The sequence below is a fragment of the Marmota monax genome, unplaced genomic scaffold (assembly GCF_021218885.2).
Source record: "Marmota monax isolate L192 unplaced genomic scaffold, Marmota_monax_Labrador192_F-V1.1 WCK01_AAM20220418_F8-fsc00263, whole genome shotgun sequence".
Taxonomy (NCBI): Eukaryota; Metazoa; Chordata; class Mammalia; order Rodentia; family Sciuridae; genus Marmota; species Marmota monax.
Window position 1 is genome coordinate 1496289 of NW_026693408.1, and position 19337 is coordinate 1515625.

Here is a 19337-nt window from a genome sequence, read left to right on the forward strand (position 1 = left end):
CCAGGGCTAACCTGACCTGTGTTTCGGAAAGGTCATACTGGTGCATTGTGGAGCATGGGAACTCATTTCCTTTTTTGTGCCATGTACCCTTTTTACATCTGGAGAAGCCCATGGGCACCTGCTCAGAATGATATTCTTAAATGCAAAAATATAAAATACGTAAGAGTAGTGATAGAGTGTCTGTTAGCATGCCCAAGGCCCTGGGTTTGATCCTCGGACTGCTCCCTCCCAACCAGAGAAAGAGAGAGAGGAGAGAATGAAATAGTGCTGAAGTGAGCACACTTCTCAAAACAAGGAAAGCACATTTATGATATTGTAACAACTACATTTATCAACTCATTAACAAGCTAGATCTGGTGGTAAGTCTCAAATGATCCCCATTTCCAAGTACAGTCATCCTTCAGTCCCTGCAGGGGTGGTTCTGGACCCTCTTGGATGCTCAGGTCCTTTATATAAAATGGCACAGTGCTTGTGCAGAATCTCCCCCCATCCTCCCATATACTTTAAACCCTGTCTAGATGACTTGATAATACCTGACATGAGGTAAATGCCAAAGGATCTATACCCGTTGAGCAACTTTTTTTCCCAGATATTTTTGATCCTCGGTTGGGTGAATGCATGTATGTGGAACCTGTGGACACGGAATGCAGTGCTGACCGTAGCAAGGTGCATAGGTAACATGGCATCAGCAGCAGTGACAACTGTGGAGTGGTTTCTGTGGTGGACACTCCAGGTACTGCTCGTGCTGCTGGTGTTTGTTGCCTATTTTCATTCTTAAAGGAAAAGCTGGGTCTCGGTTGGAGGCTATGTCAAATATGGAAGTCAGTCTCCTGGTCCAAGTTCAAGCTCCAGGTGAAAAACCCCAGGGATAGCTGGTAGGGGTCTCTTAGAAGACAGCTATCAGAATCCAGGCTGGTGGTGCTGACTGTAAGGATGGGGTGGGAGGAGGCAGGAAGTGGAGGGATAAATCAGACTGGATGGCAATGTCTGTGCAAAGTACAGAAAGAAGAATGAATGGGGCAGGGTACCCTGGGTTCTCACCTGGGGGCTGATTGACCTAAGATGCCATTTGCAAAAACCAGAGCTGGTCTTTGGGCACAGGGTTCCTGCTGATGCCTCCCTGGTTGTCTTTCAGGTCAACGAAATCTATCATGACGAGTCCTTGGGGGCCCACATCAATGTTGTCCTGGTACGGATTATTCTGCTGAGCTATGGGAAGGTGAGTGACTACTGTGAACCGGGTCCTGCCTACCAGGCACAGTCTCTGCTCTCTTGGAGTGAATGGGGCTGGAGAGTGAGGCATGGCCCTCCTTTGAGAGTGTTTTCTCAAACTGCCCTGTCTCTCCCAGACACCCTGTGGTTCTATAAGTAACGAGAAATTTGTGAGCCATTTCATCCCTGATTCCTTGACTCCAGGTTTTAAAATGTAGATTTTTTTATCATTCAGCAATGGTGAGGCCAACAGATCAGGAGACTCCTCCTCCCATTGAAAAGATAGTTGTTACGGACCTTAAGAGGTAGATGCACGCTGAACCCTGGTTGGCCACCTTGGAAAGCACCAGGTGGGCCACAGGGCAGAGGGAGTCGAGGAAAAACTGGCAAGGGCTTCTGTTCTGGTCTCTGCAGGAAAGACCAAGGCAGGTAGAGTAAGCAGGCTTAAGAGTGGCCAGTTTGAAGAATTATAGAAGATTCTGGAACATAAGAGCTGTACCAAGTTGTCTGATACCTGACCCTGGGGTGCTTAGGACAGGTGGATGGTAACCCTGAGTGTACAGTCTGATAAAGGAGGTGGTCAGAGATATGGGCTCTGGATCAGTTGGTTTTCACATGAAAGATGCCTCTAGGAATTGGCAGTCCTGGAAGGAACAGTCCCTTCAGGGTTAGCAGTGCCTCAGATGTCAAAGCATCAGAAATCGTGGTTCTTACACCTCCTACTTTGACTCCTGACTGTGTCTAAAATCAGTGCTGTCCTCTCCTTATGCCTTGTATCTTATGCTGAGCCCTCTTGACCTACCTACCTCCTCTTGTTATTGAACTTGGAAGCCTCTTTCCTGGCAGCATGCATGGGTCCCTGAGGGACAGTGACCTGAAACAGAAAGTCAAGAGAATGCTATGCAGAGAAGACGATGAGGAAGGGGGGGTACCCTGTGGCTCAGCCAATGTGGAATGCACTTTGCATGTGTTAACAAGTAGGGAGGTGCACACTATGTCAGTCCCCATTTATAGATAAGGACACTGGGGCTTAGTGCGAGTCAGCTGCACACCCAGGTGAGTGGCAAGGGCCATCCAGCTCTTCAGACACTCAGGTAGCCAAATTCTAGAGTTTGTGGTCTGATTCAGTGTGTGGAAAAGTCACTTGTAATATTAGATCAAGTGCACTAGGCTTGGAATATAAAAAGGGTTAACACTTCTGCTCAAAGACAGAGAACTTCAACCCCCCAGAATAAAACGAAACTTCACACAACTTACATGGCACATAGGGCAATGAAGGGCTCGTGGGGCAGACTGTATCCCAGAAAAAGTCAACCTCAAGCCTACTCTTCTTTCATCCTCAAACTTTTGTCACTTTTTTAAAAAAGTAAATTATTTATTTATTCTAATTTGTTATACATGATGGCAGAATGCAATTTATTTCATATTATACATATAGAGCACAATTTTTCAAGTCACTGATTGTACACAGAGTATTTTCACACCATTCGTGTCTTCATACATGTACTTAGGGAATGGTGTCCAACTCATTCCATCATCATTAAAATTTGTCACTTTAAAGGATCTGAAGGCAGCCACAGGAAGGATACTAGTTATGGATCTATATGCACTCCAAGAGAACATAAAATATTCCAAAGCAAATCTTTATAACAAAGAAGACATTGTTGGAAACCTAACTGTGGGAGTGCTTAATGCCCATCAGGTTCTTTAACAGATGACTTGTTAAAAGGCAGAGCAATATTGTGAATAAAGCAAAATTAGCAGTTAGTTCATCTTTTCCCTTGCCCTACAGAAAGATATGTCTTCCTTTTGTGGAATCCTAGAATATTTAAAAATCACAGAAGTATTTTAGGTCATAAAGAAAATTGTAGAAGTGATTTTTCTACAGCAAAACTGTTTAGGTTTGACTAAATGCTTCTGACGTGGGGAGATAGGGGACAATTTATAAACCTAAACAATATAATCCAGTTGGAAATTTTTTTTTTAAACTTACTAGAAGGGAGAATTTTAGAACTGCAGTTGCTTGCAATTTAGAAAACTAAAACAAAAACAAGACTACTACATATCAAAAGGGAGGTGTCTAAAGCTGTATTCAGAGGCAAATTCATAGGTGTTTTCTAAAGTCACACATGAGAGAATGAAAGCAAGTTAGCCCTGCATTTGACTCAAATTAGAACAAATTTCAACAACAACAAAACCAAAAATCTTAGGAAAACAAAAATAAGAAAATAGTTCAGAAAAATGCAGAAATCAACAAATTAGAAGATAGAAATAAGAGAGTCAATCAAGGAGAGAATTTGGGCAAAAGTTAACCTCTGGCATATTTAATCTAGATTTAAAAAAAGAAGAGAAGAGATGCAAACTAAAAGATCAGAAGGGACATGTGCACAGTCAGCCTCCCATATCTGTGGGTTTGTCATCCACAGATTCAACCAACCCTCCAATCAAAAATATTTTTTAAAAGTTGGATCCAGGGGCTGGGGGTGTGGCTCAAGTGGTAGCATGCTTGCCTGGCATGCGCCCAGCACCGGTTTCGATCCTCAGCACCACATACAAATAAAGATGTTGTACCTGCCGAAAACTAAAAAATAAATATAAAAAAAATCTCTCTCTCTCTCTCTCTCTCTTAAAAAAAAAAAAGTTGGATCCATACTGAACATGTCAGACATTTTGTCCTTGTCATTATCCCCCAGATCAATACAATGTAACAACTTTTTACATGGCAGTTGCATTGTATTAGATATTATAAGTAATCTAGAAATGATTTAAAGTGCACAAGTGTGTGGGTTATATGTAAATACTCTACCATTTTATATAAGGAACTTGAGCATTTGTGGATTTTGGTGTCCTTGGGGATCCTGAAACCAATCTCTGTGCATACCAGGAGAAACTGGTAACCTGGGATGACCATAACCCACAAAATACTTCATCTGGAAGAAGAGAGAGCACTTAGGGCCGTCAGCCCCACTAGGAGGCTGTTGGAAGATTCTCATGTCCAACCATACAGACATCTTTGGACTCTCCCTTGGAGTCTCACCCTACCTCCAGTGGAATCAGCATGCTCCCTCTTTTCTACTCTCCCCACATATCTCCCTCTCCAGACTGGGTCCATTCCAGCTCTTCTGTTCCTAGCTGGTGTCTTAGGAATTTTCAGGTCTTTGGCATGAGGGAAGGGCATATTTAAATCTCCATTCAGAAGTTTCTGGAGAAAGGAAAACAGGTCTTTACTTGGCCTTGACATGCGACTTTTGACAGCTGTGGATATAGGAACAATATTGGGTACCAAAAAATGAATTGGGCGAATTTCAGAATTTGTATTTACACGGTATTGTATTACCTTACTGAATAATTGCTTGCAGATGAATAGGACTGCTGGCAAAAAGAGATGATCTGACCCTCTCTAGATAAGCAATTGTAAGATAATTTTGAAAATAGCGAAGGACTTGAATTTTCTCCAAGGTCATGACACTTGTGCTTGTGCATCCTGGGGAAGGAAGGGGAGAAAAGCCGTCCTGTGGATTGGGCTTGGTCTCAAGTGGTAGCTTATATTCCCACTTGATTGCTCCCATATTGGTTAAAAGGAAAGATTTGGAAATTATGTAGGGTTTATTCCTCACTGGATTCCAGGATCTCTGTGTGAGGGACTTGGAAATCCTGGGAAAACTGAGGATTTCCTGGGGGGGAGATGTGAGTATTTCAAATTTGACTCTAGAAAATATAGAACATACCCTAAATACCACAACCATGAAGGGAACTTAAATTCTTTACCATTTGAGAAGTCATCTTAAAGTCATCCCTATATAGAGTCAGCTCATTTCTTTTTGCCAACGCAGTCTTATTTAATGCAAGAAATTATTCAGTGAGGATAATACAATACCATATAAACAAACATAATATTCTGAAATCGACTGAGTTCAATTTTTTTGGTAATCAATGTGACCCAAGCACCCAAAAGCTGCCATTGGTAGTATGCCCACATCAACCGCACACCTGTCTCGCTTCTAAAAATAGATATAAAACCCCTAAGGCATTAAGAGTTTAATTGAATGATGCACAAGGAGAGAATTCCACCATGATGAAATAGGGCTTATTCTATGAATGTGGAGTTGTTTAATATCAGGAACTCTATTTATATAATTTGTTGCATCAATATGCTAATGACAAAATTTCATGTATGCTTTTTGGAGGGCTTCTATGTGTAATATGCTGTTCTAGGAGTAATCGTGAGCAGTCCCTGTCCTCGGGGGACTGCTTCCAGAGGGAGATGTAGATAAGGAAACAACTGCAACAGAGGAGCTTGGGACTCCACGGAGGAAATCTGGGGCAGGCCATCCTTATTCACAAGGTCAGGGAAAGCAACCAGAAGAAGTGACATGTTAGCCGAAGACTAATGATGGATTCCTGTGTGAAAGGGGAAAGACCCAGTACAGGGATGTTGTGAGTTCCAAGGCTGGAAGGGGAGAGAGAGCAGCCCATGCTGCAGGAACAGAGAGCAGCAGAGTTTGGAGGGACGGATGCAATGATGGGAACAGCAGGTGCTGACACTGACAAAGTCAGGAGCAGAATACAGGGGTCCTGCACTCCTGCCATGGAGTTTGGCTTTCCCATGAGGGAAACTTTAAACAGAGTGGCATGATCTCATCTTTGTTTCTAAAAAGACCCTTGGACTTCTTGTAAGTGTCACTGCCAGGTGGGAGCAGTGACATAGGAGTTGCCACTGCCGTCAAAGGGGAAGTTGATAGCACTGTGATGTGCCCCTCTTGCCAGAGGCCAAATTAACAGGGCTGCCTGATTTTGGGTTTGAACCTCTAAAACTGTGAGCTAAATAAACATTTTCTGTTTATCAAGTTAGTTTCCTCAGGTATTTTGTTATAGTGATGCAAAGCTGACTAATATGTGTACTCAACATGGAGGACACAAGAGGAAAAGCTGGAATGGGGAGAAACTCGAGAACACAAGAGGATAAACTGATGAGTTCAGTTGAGAAGTGCCATGTTGGAGGTGCCTGGTGCCATCCCAGTGCAGCTGGCCAGGAAGAGGTTGGCACATGGGTCTGGAACCCTTAGGGAAATTTGGACCCTGGAGATACGAGATGGGAGCTGTTTGCACAGAGGAGCTTGCTGAGTGATGGGACAGCTGAGAAGAGACCCTAGGGACTCCCCCAAGATGACAGAGACAGATTGGCAGATCAAGGAGGTGACTGGAAGCTGAGAGGGTGTGTTGTTTTTAAAAATTTGAGAAAACTAGTGACAGATGGTAGCATGACAATCAAACTTTTATTTAAAGGTGGAAAGAGAAGCACATTTGGTTAAAAGTGTTCTGCACAGCTGACTCTTTGGATGTGAATAGATGTTTACCCAGGAAAATAGAAGGTTGAATGATGCTTGCAAAACAAATGAAAACAGGTATTCCCAACACCAACATCTCCCAGAGGCTTTGCTGTGGGAATGTGCATGGTGAATCTCCAAGAGATGGATTGGCACATGTCATTTCTCAAACCTGTGCTCAGTGGGACCCTTTTCCTCAGGTAATCAACATTCTTCAGAACTTGCTTTGGGAAACTGTGCCTTGGTGGCAGTGGCAGTGCCATTGGAAATATCGACTTGTTACTGTGGTTCTGGAAATGCTAGACAGTTTTATATGACATGAAACAAATGATTGGAAAGAGCAGACAAAATTATAATTGCTGGTTGCTGTTAATGATGTGCCAAGAAAGCCCAAAGGAATCCATTGTAAAACTTGTAGAGTTAATAAGAGTTTAGTGATCTGGCCAGATACAGTCACGCATCACTTCAGGATGGACACATTCTGAGAAATGTGTTGCTAGGTGATTTTTGTTGTTGTGCAAACATCATAGTCCACTGACACAACTCAGATGACCATGACATCACTAGGCGATACAATCTCACGGGACCACCATCATATACATGATCCATCATTGTGGTGCATGACTCTATTAGATAATTATGCAAAAACCAATAACTTCTATGTGAACCAACAACACCCTGCTAATAGGGATAATAGGAAGAGAAAAGTTCTCTGAACCATAGTAACCAGACATGCAAAAATACCCAGAATGGGGCCAGCAAGACAGATAAAGGACCTATAGAAAGAATACTGCACATTGTTTATAACAGGAAAAAAGTGAAAATAAATAAAGAGACACATGTTGCTCTTCTGGGAAGACTGGATATAGTAGAGAGGTTGATTTCTCTCAGATGAATAATTGGAAATTTCATGAGGTTGATTTTTCTCAGATGAATAATTGGAAATTTGATGAAATGTTTCTGAGGTTCATTTAGAAACATGATAGTCAAGAATGACTGAGAAAGCCTTGAAAGCCAAGCAAATGGAAAGAGACTTACTTCAAACATCTTGTAAAGGGAAAATAATTAAAATAATACTGTATTTGCATAAACATGAACAGACAGATCTGTTGAATAAAGTAGATAGCTGAAGATATCCCTCCCATACATAACTTGTGATAAATAAGAGTGGAATGGTTATTAAGCATGAAATGTTATTAATAATAAAATTAATAATGTATGGTAAAATAAGCCAATAACTTTCAACTATTTAAGTTGCATGAATCAAGAAGAAAATACTGATTGTCAAACGCTGTCTAAGCATAAACTCAGTAGAAGGAAATGTAAAGAGAAGGACAAATGTTCTTGAAGAGTTAAAATAGAAGACTTTTGTCAAAAACACAATTCAAAGGCAAACAAATTCAGAAAAACTCCAAAATGACAGAGATATCCTAATATATGAAGAGCTCATAAATCACAGGAAAACAAAATTGGCAAAAGAGGTAAGCAGTTAGTTAATAGAAGAAAAATACAAATGTCTAGAAAAGAAACTCCAATAGAAAATATCTAACTTTACTATTAATCATAGAAATAAGAGAATGTGCCATTTTGAAAGCACCAATTGCTCTTAAGAATACAATTGTGGGGGGGTGTGTTCTGCTTGTTTGGATGAATAAATGGGCACTTTTCTGGGAGAAGTATATAAATATGTAGACATTTCTAGAGCGAAAGGTGACAACATTTATCATTGCCTTCAGAAAGATTCTTGAGGTTCGTACCCAGTCACTCATTTGTATTATTCTCTCCCAAAACAGTATCATAGCTGTGCACCACGTTTTCAGAACAAGACACCTGTCAGGGCCTTATTTCTAAATGTAAATGACAAGAATCAACCTATTGTTCAATAGTAGAGGTCTAGTTACATAAATCTATATAGAAGAATATTAGGCTGCCAATAAACCACATTTTAAAAACAGGTTTAATGACAAATAATGCTAATATAAAGTTAAGTTTGTTGTATGCTTGTTGATTTTTTTTGAAAAGTGGGATATGATTTTGCAGAGTGATCTCAATTTTGCATACCTCCTATACAGAAGACACTGGATGGCATGCACCAACTGCCGGTAGTATATATTGCTAGGCAGTAGGCTAATGGATTTTTATTTTCTTCTTTGTACTTTACTGAATTTTAATTATTTTGATAAGCATCTATTATAAGCAAAAGAGTGCATTTTAAACACATTATAACTAGTTTACATTTTAGGGGCTGGGGTTGTGGCTCAATGGTAGAACGCTTGCCTTGAATGTGTGAGGCACTGGGTTTGATTCTGAGCACCACATAAAAGTAAAAAATAAAGGTCCATCAACAACTAAAATAAATAAATAAATGAAAATTTTAAAAGACTAGTTTACATTTTTTAAAAAAATCATTCAAACATCATAGGATTCATAATACTGTTTAACTGAACTCCAGAACCCTGGATAAGGACATACCACAGGGTTCTATCATCTCAGCATTTTATTCCTGATCTGAATGAAGCCATAAAATGGAATTTATGCTTTCATTGGCATCTCACCTCTGTGATGGGTTAGGGATGAGTGAGGAGGCTTCTTTCTTCTTCCTTATTAGCAGTCTTCCAGGATGGGGACCAGGATGGGGAACTCACCTTTGTGCCCCCTTTTGGTGAGTCATCTTGGCCAGAGTGAGAATATAGGCTATTACAGGTACTTGACCTTACCTAGATCATCTAGGCTAATAGGTACCTCCCTTATGTCCAGGGCCAGTCTGGCCCTAGCCCTTCAGGAGCAAAAGGTTTCTGCTTTGCCTGGACCATGGGAGAATCCTCTTCCCAGGTTGACAGAATCAGTGTATCAGTCTGCTTTTCATTACTATAATAAAATACCTTAGGTAGGCTACTTTATAAAGAAAAGTAGTTAGCTCCCAGTTTTAGAATCTGACAGACTAAGATTAGGTGAGGCCTCTCGTGAGGCTCTAACAATGAATGGCATCATGGTAGAAATCACATTTCAAAACATGCTTAATGACAAATGATTATAGTATGAAGTTTGTTGTTTGTTTATTTATTATTTTTTTTGAAAATCGGGATATGCATTTATAATGTGACCTCAGTCATCAGGACAGATCTGCAAAAGAAAAAGATCACACAGTAAAGAGGTGCTCAACCAGAGCAAGGAAGAGGACAAGGAAAAGACTTGCCCCTTTTATGACATCCCTCTCATGGGAACTAACTCAGGGGTCTCATGAGAATCACCTTGATCCCTTTCAAGCCTGGAACCTTCATTAACCTGAGCGACTCCCACTAGGCCCCCGACTCTTAAAGGGCCCACCACCTCAGCATACCACACTGTGGACCAAGCAAAGCTCACCCCATGGTCTGTCCACTTTTTTCTGTCCCACCTTACCCAGTAAGGCCATAGTGGAAGTTCTTGGGAGAAAGTTGATAACATTTGGGTCCTCTGTGTCCAAGGGTTTCCAGAAACCACCATTTGGTCAGCTGGGAGTCCACTCCCAAAACATTATAGAATCAACTTGCTGCTCTGTCCTCCTTTGGAGAGTTTCTGGATTGTGAGAGGAAAAGTGACTCTCAATATTCTTAAGGTGGACACTATAGAAGTGCAGGCAGGGAAATAGAATTCAGAGAACATTGCAGTAGTGAGCCGCATCTGAGAAGGTTGGTGCAGAGGGACTGGGGCAAAGATGGAGACCTGCTGGGATGGGTACAGAGGGCACAGAGGTGGCAACAACCATTCCAGCCCAGAGTATTAGGAGCCACAGATGGGGGAGTGTTTGTCAGCTTTCGGTCACTGTGACAAAATGCCTCAGATAAACAATTTAAAAAGAGGAAAGGTTTATTTTGGCTCATGCTTTCAGAGATCTCAATCCATGGTTGTTTGGCCCCTTTCCTTTGGGGCCTGTGGTGAAGCAGAACATGAGGGCAGAATTGCAGAGCAAAGGAAACCTGTTCACCTCATGGTGGTCAGGAAGCAAAGAGAGGGAGGAAGACAGGAGCATCACAATATCCTCTTGAAGGGTATACCCCCAAATCACCTAACTTCCTTCCACTAGGCCCCACCCCTCAAGGGCTCCACCACTTTCCAGTAGCATCACAGGCTGGCAACTCATGGGCTTTGCGGGGACATTCAAGATTTAAATTATAGCAGAGGCATCATCCCTGGCTCTTGGCACTGGTTCACTTAGGCAAATGCTGTTCTAAGCCACAGGGTTTGGGAGCAGTGTCTGGGAAAGGAGGGACAATCCACTCACCCAGGGCCATCAACCTGATGTGGGAAAGGGCAATCTGTGGAGAGCACCTGCCATGACTGAGGGTGAACAGCCAAGATTCAGTGCACCCCTGCCCATCTCTCATCTATTACAGACCAAGACATTTATCTGTAAAATACATTTTAAATGAATTATTTAGAAAAGACTAATGTGTAAAAATCCCAAGATATTAAAAAAAAATTCCAGCCCTGGTTTTTATGATTAAATTCCATAAATTTCATAATAAACTCACTCCATGAAATTGCTTTTAGATGTTTCTAATTTCTGTGTTTATCTCATGTGGACAGTGTCTGTGTCCACTGGCCGAAGACTCCCCTTTGCACACTGCGGGGGGTGGGGGGGTGTGAGGCCCTGGGTCCTGTCCCTGAGGAGCAGGAGGAGAAGGATCCTGGGAGCCCCATTCAGCCAACCCAGAAGCCCTGGTCTCCTGAGCGTCTGCTCCCCCTGTTGGACCCTGGGGACGTAGTTCAGGAGCTCCGGGTCAGGTCAGCAGAGCAATAAGGAAGATTCAGGCCAGAGAAGAAGATAAGATGAAGTGGGGCAGACCGTGGCTGGTGACAAGGCGGATGGTCCCCTGGTCCCCTAGCCAAGATCTGCTGGGGGTGCAGCTCAGCATCCACACACATGGAGGGAAAGGGCTTTACTTGTTCAGTAGAGAAAAGGCCAAGCCAGAGCTGCTAGATGGGACCCTGGGGATGGAGTTTGGCTCATAGTGAAGATAAATTCTGATGAGGTGCTCAGCGAGGGACCTCAGGTTTCCAGTGGAGGGATGGATGAGCCCGTCTCTGAAAGGATTTAAGCAAGATGAAACCCACGTGGTGGTAGTCAGAAGGGCCTGAGTGGTGCCCACCATGGTCGGGGTCGACTTAGCAGGGGTGGGGAAAACTGTAAGGTCATGACCCAGGCTTGGGCGGTCAGTGGGCCAGGTAATTAGAACCTGCTATTCCTTCCTAATCGCAACGGAAATAGACCAGCTCCCCAGCCTTCCTCTCCCTTCCCTCACCTGTCCCCAGGTCCCACCAGTCTCCGGCAGGGACAAAATTGGTAGCACTTATGTGAGTGACATGTTGTTTGTCTTCCCGCTTATGAGAAGCCTCTGAGTTACCTCAAGTTTTTCTTAAAACAACATTTTTCTCCATTTCTTAAAAAAAAAAAAAGCAGAAGAAAAGAGATTATCTTATTTTATACAATATGCCATCAGCCAGGGAAGCAGAGCATCGGCAACGCTAGAGGGTTGCATAGCAACTGGCTTTTCAATTGATTTTTTGAGAAGGTACCAAAGCTACTCAACTGTTCTCATTTTAAATATTTCCTAGGATGATGAAAATCAAAGCAAATGGAAATCAGAGACTTGGGGACAATCAGAAAGACATAAGGTGGCTTGTTATGAAAGACAAGGTCAAGACAAAGTATGGAATGCTTGTTGGAATTTTTCAGCATTCAAGGTGAAGGGTCCAAAAAATTCTGCCCTTGAGGTCTTCTTTCAAGAGAAGAGAGGTGCTGTGGGAAAAGGGGTCGATATGCCATTTGGTTCTTCCTCTGTGTCCCAGGACATCACCTGATCGCAGAGTAGGAGATGAGGAGCTTCCCAGCCATGAGTGGGAAGGCCAGAGAGAGAGGAAATGCAGACAGCTCTGAGACAGGAACCCTGGAGGGCTACGTGTTCTACAGGGCCCACCCGAGGGACAACACTGGTATCCCAAGTATCTGGGTCCCCAAACCCCAACCGGATGGGGAGAAAGCATGACAGTCTTTGACCCATATCCTGACCCAGATGGCCCTGGGTCCAGAGAAGGGTGAGGAGGCTCTGGGGTCAGACACCACCCTTGGGAGGTGTCTCAATCTGAAATATCTTAGACAGGCTAATTTATAAACAGAAATTATTATTCATAGTTCTGGAGGCTGGGGAGGCCAGGATCCAGGTGCCAGCAGATTGGTGTCTATGAGCCTGGGATCATAGACCGTGACTTCCAGCTATGTCCTCACTTTGCCAAAGGGACAGACAAGCTCTCACAGGCCATTTATAAAAGCACTTATCCTATTCATGAAGGATGGGTGCTCATGACCTAATGACCTCACAAAGGCCCTCTCTTTTTTTTTTTTTGTACCAAGGGTTGAACCCAGGGGTGCTTAACCACTGAGCCACATCTCCAGCCCTTTTTATATTTTATTTAGAGACAGGGTCTCACTGAATTGCTTAGCCTTACTAAGTTGCTGAGGCTGGTTTTGAATTTGTGATCCTCCTGCCTCAGCCTCCCAAGCCTCTGGGATTCCAGGCTTGCACCACCTCGCCTAGTAAAGTCCCTCTTCTTAATACTATTGCATTGGAAGTTAGGCTTCCACATATGAATTTTGAGGGGATATAAATATCCAGACCAAAGCAAGAGGTCTGCTCCCACTGGCTCTCTTTGGCCTGCCACGGCTCCTCCCTGAGAAGGTGTATGCTGAGAACCCTGTTCTGGTCGCTTGGCTTTCTCTGGAAATAGCTCCTCAGGCTTCTGGGAGGAGAGCTGGAAATCAAATCTTTGATGATGTAGGCATGTCAGCATATGAGCCAGGGGCACGCCTTCTTGCCCTCATTCTTCTTGAAGTTCCAAGAGGCCTGGCATGTTGCATTTTGAGCTCTTACACCACCTTGCAATCCAGAGCTGGTGGCAGAAGACCCCCAGCCCCAGGGGAACCCACACTGGTCAGCAGGCAGAACGTGGTTAGGACACATGTTCATGGAACAGGGACTGTGTCTTAGGGATATTTGTGGGACCTTCAGCAAGTTATTTAACATTAGAGAGACTCAGTTTCTCCACTAAGAGAAAGTCTGTAGAAGCCCAGTACATAAAAGCTAGGACAAGAATAAAAGGGTATTCACGTAGACTGCTGTTGGTAGTGCCTCCTTGGGGTCTGAAGCCCTTTTCCATGGAGTTTAGTAGTTTCCCTTATCTGCAGTCTCACCTTCCACGGTTTCAGTTATCTACAGTCAACAGTGGTCCCAAAATATTAATATTTCTTTTGATTCTTGAGAGAGAGCGAACCAGCATATTCACCTATTTTATGACAAACTTATGGTGGCACACACCTGTAATCCCAGAGACTCAGGAGGCTGAGGCAGGAAGATCAAAAGTTTGAGGCCAGCTCCAGCAACTTCGTGAGACTCTATACAAGTCTCAAAAATAAAAAAGCCAGTGATACTGCTCAGCATCCTACAATGCACAAACTGCCGCTCTCCACAGGAACTCATCTGGCCCTACAAGTCAGCAGTGCCGAGGTTGGGAAATGTGCTCTGTATGCCTGAACCTGGCCACATGCCTGTGCCTTTTCCTGCTGTCCTATTTTGTGCTGGTTTGGGAGGGATTGGTCTCTTGAGATGGCTTTGGCACAGCTGAAGGCAGATCCCCTTGGGGCATGAACCACTGGAGGTGCAGGCCAGCTCCCTTGGGGACTGGTCCATCTTGATCATTGTCACCATAGTAGATGAGGACAAGGAGCACTTGTGGGCACCAACGGTGTGCCCCTCCCGTGGATGTGCTCCGGGATCCATGCTGCACTTGTGCCCATTTGCATCTGAGGTCCCAGAGTAGTGAGGGGATTTGTCCAAGAACACAGAGCAGATGAAAGGTTTGGACCAGGGCCCTCACGCAGTCCATGTGAGCCCCACCAGTCCCCTGCCCATGACCTGGGATTGGCCTGTGGTCCCACATAGTGGCACCAACTGACAGAGCTGTTCTGTTGTAGGGTACAGTTCCAGGGGACACTGGCTGCTCATCTGTCTCCTTGAGTGAAGGAGGGAAGAACATAAATAATTCAGATCATTCCAGAGCAAACAATGGAGGTGTCAGAAAGCAATGATTGGAACAGAACTTTTTGCTAAGATCTTAATTGGTTTATTTAGGGTGAGACCCCACAGGCTGTCTCTGGGACCCAGAAGCCTCCAGTGCTGGTGGCAACTTGCAGCCCATCTCTGGAATCTGAGAGTGGAGGGCCAGCCCGCCTAGGCCAGGTCCCTGCCATTCTTGCAGCAGCAGCGCCACCTGGTGTCCACCTGAGGGCTCCGCCCTTCCTTTGCCTTCTGTTTCCTGTAGGGATGGGAATGACTGGGGGAATAGAACTCCCTCTGGACCTCTGCCTAACGTCCACATCCACCTCTATCTCTTTCTAGCTGTGGGATCTGGGGTGAGTTATTTCACTGGTCTGAGATGCAGTTTCTCATCTGGAAAGTAGGATAGTAACAGTGCATATACCTTGGGGCAGTTGTGAAGTTTAAATGAGGTGATAGGTGCAAAGCCTAACAAAGAATGGCATTTATTGAAGGCCTGCAATGTGCTTGCTGGCTGTTGCTGTTATTATTGGGGTCAGCTCCTGCTGGGTCAGCACTTTCTAGTCACTTCCCCAGGACCAGCCCCTTCTCTGGAGGCTTGTGTACTTCCTGCAGGTGCCAGGGTCCTACAACTGACTTTCTTACACCAACCTGGCTCTTGAGCGTGCATGTGTTCATTCATTCATTCGTTCTCTCTGGGATAATGTGAGTGCCAGCAAACAGAGATGCTGTTGGGCTTGTTCACTGCTGCACCCTGAGCAGAGGCTGGGGTTGCTTAATATTTGTGGAATGAAGGAAGGAAAGAAGGAGTGGGTGTTACTGAACACAAGTGGAAGCCAGGCCTGGGACACAGCCTCAGGTCCAGTGTCCACCCTGCCCTTAAGGAGCTTATAATTCAGCAGACGAGACCAGCAGGGTGATAGGCACATTAACACCGCGTGCCAGTATAGCCAGGTGCATCAAGGAAATGGGACCCAGGCTGGCAGCTCAGAGCAGGGCCACCGAGGCCAGGGAAGGGAGTGTGTGTGGACCTTGGAGCTGAACATGGTCCACTTGCCCACTCAGTTCCCACAGGCCCCCTCTCCTAAGCTTCTGACTGTTCTCCAAGGGCCCAGTGGGGTCAACCAGGCCCCTGCAAGTTGGGTCTGAGGTTCTGGGACCAGCAGTGTTCCCTTGTCTTTGTCTTATTAAGGCTCCTGCCAGCCCTGGGGAAAGTTCAACAAAGCGACTCTCCTAATCTCAAGGTGAGGAGTCATCTGTCCTTTTAAGGCCCTCGGATCTGCCCTCTGTACACCAATATCAGATCACTGGACCCTTTGGGCAGGTCCTCAGATTTCCTCCAGTCCAGGCCAAGAGAACCAGACAGGTCTGTGGCTGAAGGCCCTGAGGGCCAAGGAAAGTACCTCCTCCTGCATCTGGGTAGCTTTTAAAACCAGCTTAGCAAGGAGAATCTTGATGTGGAGGTAGGTCTGTGCTCACAGTGGCCAAGGGAGATTCCTTCCCACACCAGGAGGGCCAGCCTCAGCCCTGCACCATAAGACACACAAGCAGTAGATCCAGACAGGGACCCTAGTCTGCAATAACAGATACCATATTCAAACATATATTGGGCATTGGAGCTATGGGAGCACTGGCTGAGCTCACCCTGGGGGACAACCACTCATCTTAAGTGAGCCTCTTTGGAGGTCTTTGGTTTCTATTCTTTGATCCAGAACTGATCCGTGGGTGAGGGAGGTATCAGATCACTTAGTACTACTTCTGTATCCTGGCTGGGTGGGCCCGAAGACTTTATCCCATAGTCCCACACTGCAAGCTTCTTGGACATGGCTCATCTGTGATCCCTTTGTTGGGCTTTCTGGGAGCTGTTCTTATTGCAAACAATCTGGTCTCTGAGGCTCAGAGGCCTTCATTCCTTTGGAGATGGACCCTGCAGCTACTACTCAGCTCTAGGATATGGAAATGTTCTACCCTCTGTTAAACAGCACTGGTCACCACCCTACTCCTGTAGCTCCCTCTAGAACAGGGATGCTGGTCTGTGGAGTCCATGGCAGACTCTGCTGTCATCCCCTTGCAGAGCCCGGAGCCTCATGGCCCCAGGGACTCACTCCTGGTTCCTGCTCCAGCACAGCTGAGAACAGGTGGAGTTGTATAAAAAGACTTTCCTAGAGAAACCAATGCAGAGGCAAGAAGGTGGCCAGGAGTTAGTGCCTTCAGAGCTAAGAGGAAAGCAGATGACCAAGGCAAACTGGGTGGAAGAATCATTGCCAGGGGACACAGGCAACTCTCTTGGCCTCTCTGGTGCCTTTTTCACTTCCAGAGAAGATTCAGATAAAATAAATTCAATAGTCTTCCCTTATACATAGTTTTCCTTTCCACTGTTTCAATTATCCATGGTCAAATAACAGTTTGAAAATATTAAATGGAAAATTCTAGAAATAATTCATAAATTTTAAATTGCATGCTGTTCTCAGGAACATGTGAATTCTTCACCATCCCACTCTGTCCTGCCTGGAATTTGAATCATTGCCTTGTCTAGTGTTTCCACACTGTGTAAGCTGCCTGCTCGTTAGTCACTTAGTAACTGTCTCAGTTATTGGATTGACTGTCACAGTTTTGTAGTGCTTGTGTGTAATTAACCATTATTATACTTAATAATGGCCCCAGGGACAGGGGTAGTGTTGCTGTCAATTCAGCTATACCAGAGAGCAGTACTTTCATGAGGGAAAATGGAAAAGTTCATCATAGGTGTATATGTACAGGAGAAAATGTAGATTATGTATTATCTATCTGTGATTTCAGGTATCCACTGGGGGGTCTTAAAACATTCTTCCATGGATAACAGAGGGACTACTGTATATGTGTATCCTTTGGATTTTATACATGGCAAGGGCACAGAATGACAGGTCTGGGGTGAGCTAGAGAGCAGGAAACCATCTGGGGGCCCGGAGTAGGTCAGGTCTCAGTGGGTGCCCCCATTGGAGCTGAGGGACTTGTGGCAACCTGCCAGGGGTCAGAACAGTCTCCCACATTCTGGAAAGCAACAAGGAGGCCCCAGCAGGCCCTGGAGAGATGCCGCCTGGACCTGAGCTTTTCCGGCAGGTTCCCTGTTGCTGGAGCAGCTGCAGTTGGACTGTTTCCAGCAGTGGGTGCCTTGCCCTGCCCACAGCTAGTCCAGATCTGCTTTCTGGGACCCGACCTCCCCAGCTGCTCCATGGCTAACCATCTTTGCCTGCAGGGAGTTCTTGGGGGCAGTTGAAACCAATGGGAAGGCCTCTGGCAGCTCTTGGGAAGTGAAGAGTGGGTAGAAGCAAGGGGGGACCTGATGCAGGAGGCAGGAACTTGTGGGTGGTTTTCAGTCCTTTTAAGACCCATTGGCTTACCTTGGGTCTCAGGTTGGCTCTTGACCTTGAGGCAGAGCATTTGGACTGATCATCCTTGAGGGCCACATCCTGACAAGTGGGAGATCTCCCTGAAACCAGATTCCAGACTCTCATCAAGTGAGCCAGCTGGGTAGAAAAGCAGTCCCCATGGCTCTGTCTCTTGGCACTATGAACCTCACACTCTCCCTTCTGGAGTGCAGCCGTCTATTCCTACCTCCTCCTCCACAGTCTCCATTGCCACCTGTCACCGAAGCCAGAATCTGGGCACTACCTCTGCTCTATTGTCCCCACTCTCCAGCTCTAAGATCTGGCATCTCTAGCTACCTCCAGGTCCTGACTCCTGACGTTGCTACAGCCACATTGGCTATCCCCTTCCTGACCTCCCTCCTCCCTGACCAGAGCTGGCTCTTTCTAGAATGCATATGGGCTCTGCCCTTGCTGTTAGGCACCAGGTTGATGTCTGATCACAGGCCAGCCTTTGGGCACCCCACAGCCTTTTGCATGCTCCAGACCTAGCAAGGATAAGGACCCTCCCCCTTGTGTCCATTTGAGGTAGACCAGACCTTAATAAATATGGCCCATCAATTTTTTATCCATCCATCCACTGAAAGGCATCTAGGTTGGTTCCACAGTTTAGCTATTGTGAATTGTGCTGCTATAAACATTGATGTGGCTGTGTCCCTGTAGTATGCTTTTTTAAGTCCTTTGGGTATAGATTGAGGAGTGGGATAGCTGGGTCAAATGGTGCTTCCATTCCCAGTTTTCCAAGGAATCTCCATACTGCTTTCCATATTGGCTGCACCAATTTACAGTCCCACCAGCAATGTATGAGTGTGCCTTTTCCCCCACATCCTCACCAACACTCATTGTTGTTTGTCTTCATAATAGCTGCCATTCCGACTGAAGTAAGATGATATTTTAGAGTAGTTTTAATTTGCATTTCTCTAATTGCTAGAGATGTTGAACATTTTTTTATATATATATATTTTCTTGATTGATTGCGTATCCTCTTCTGAGAGGTGTTTGTTCAGGTCCTTGGCCCATTTATTGATTGGGTTATTTGTTTTTTTGATGCTTAGCTTTTTGAGTTTTTCACATACCCTAAGGATGGGGGGAGCATGGGAGGAATAGATGAACTCTAGATAGAGTAGAGAGGTGGGAGGGAAAAGGAGGGGCCAGGGGGTTAGCAAGGATGGTGGAATGTGATAGACATCATTATCCAAAGTACATGTATGAAGACACGAATTGGTGTCAACATACTTTACATACAACCATAGATATAAAAAAATATGCTGTATATGTGTAATAAGAATTGTAATGCATTC

General features: G+C 44.9%; 1 protein-coding gene across 1 annotated transcript in view; it reads left to right on the top strand.

The window, feature by feature from the left end:
* Adamts2 (ADAM metallopeptidase with thrombospondin type 1 motif 2) overlaps nucleotides 1-19337 on the top strand; it is a 261665-nt gene that overhangs the window by 181750 nt on the left and 60578 nt on the right. Inside the window, exon 5 of the mRNA XM_046457097.2 lies at nucleotides 1136-1219. Within this exon, the coding sequence (XP_046313053.1) occupies nucleotides 1136-1219 (84 nt within the window). The remainder of the gene's footprint in view (nucleotides 1-1135; nucleotides 1220-19337) is intronic.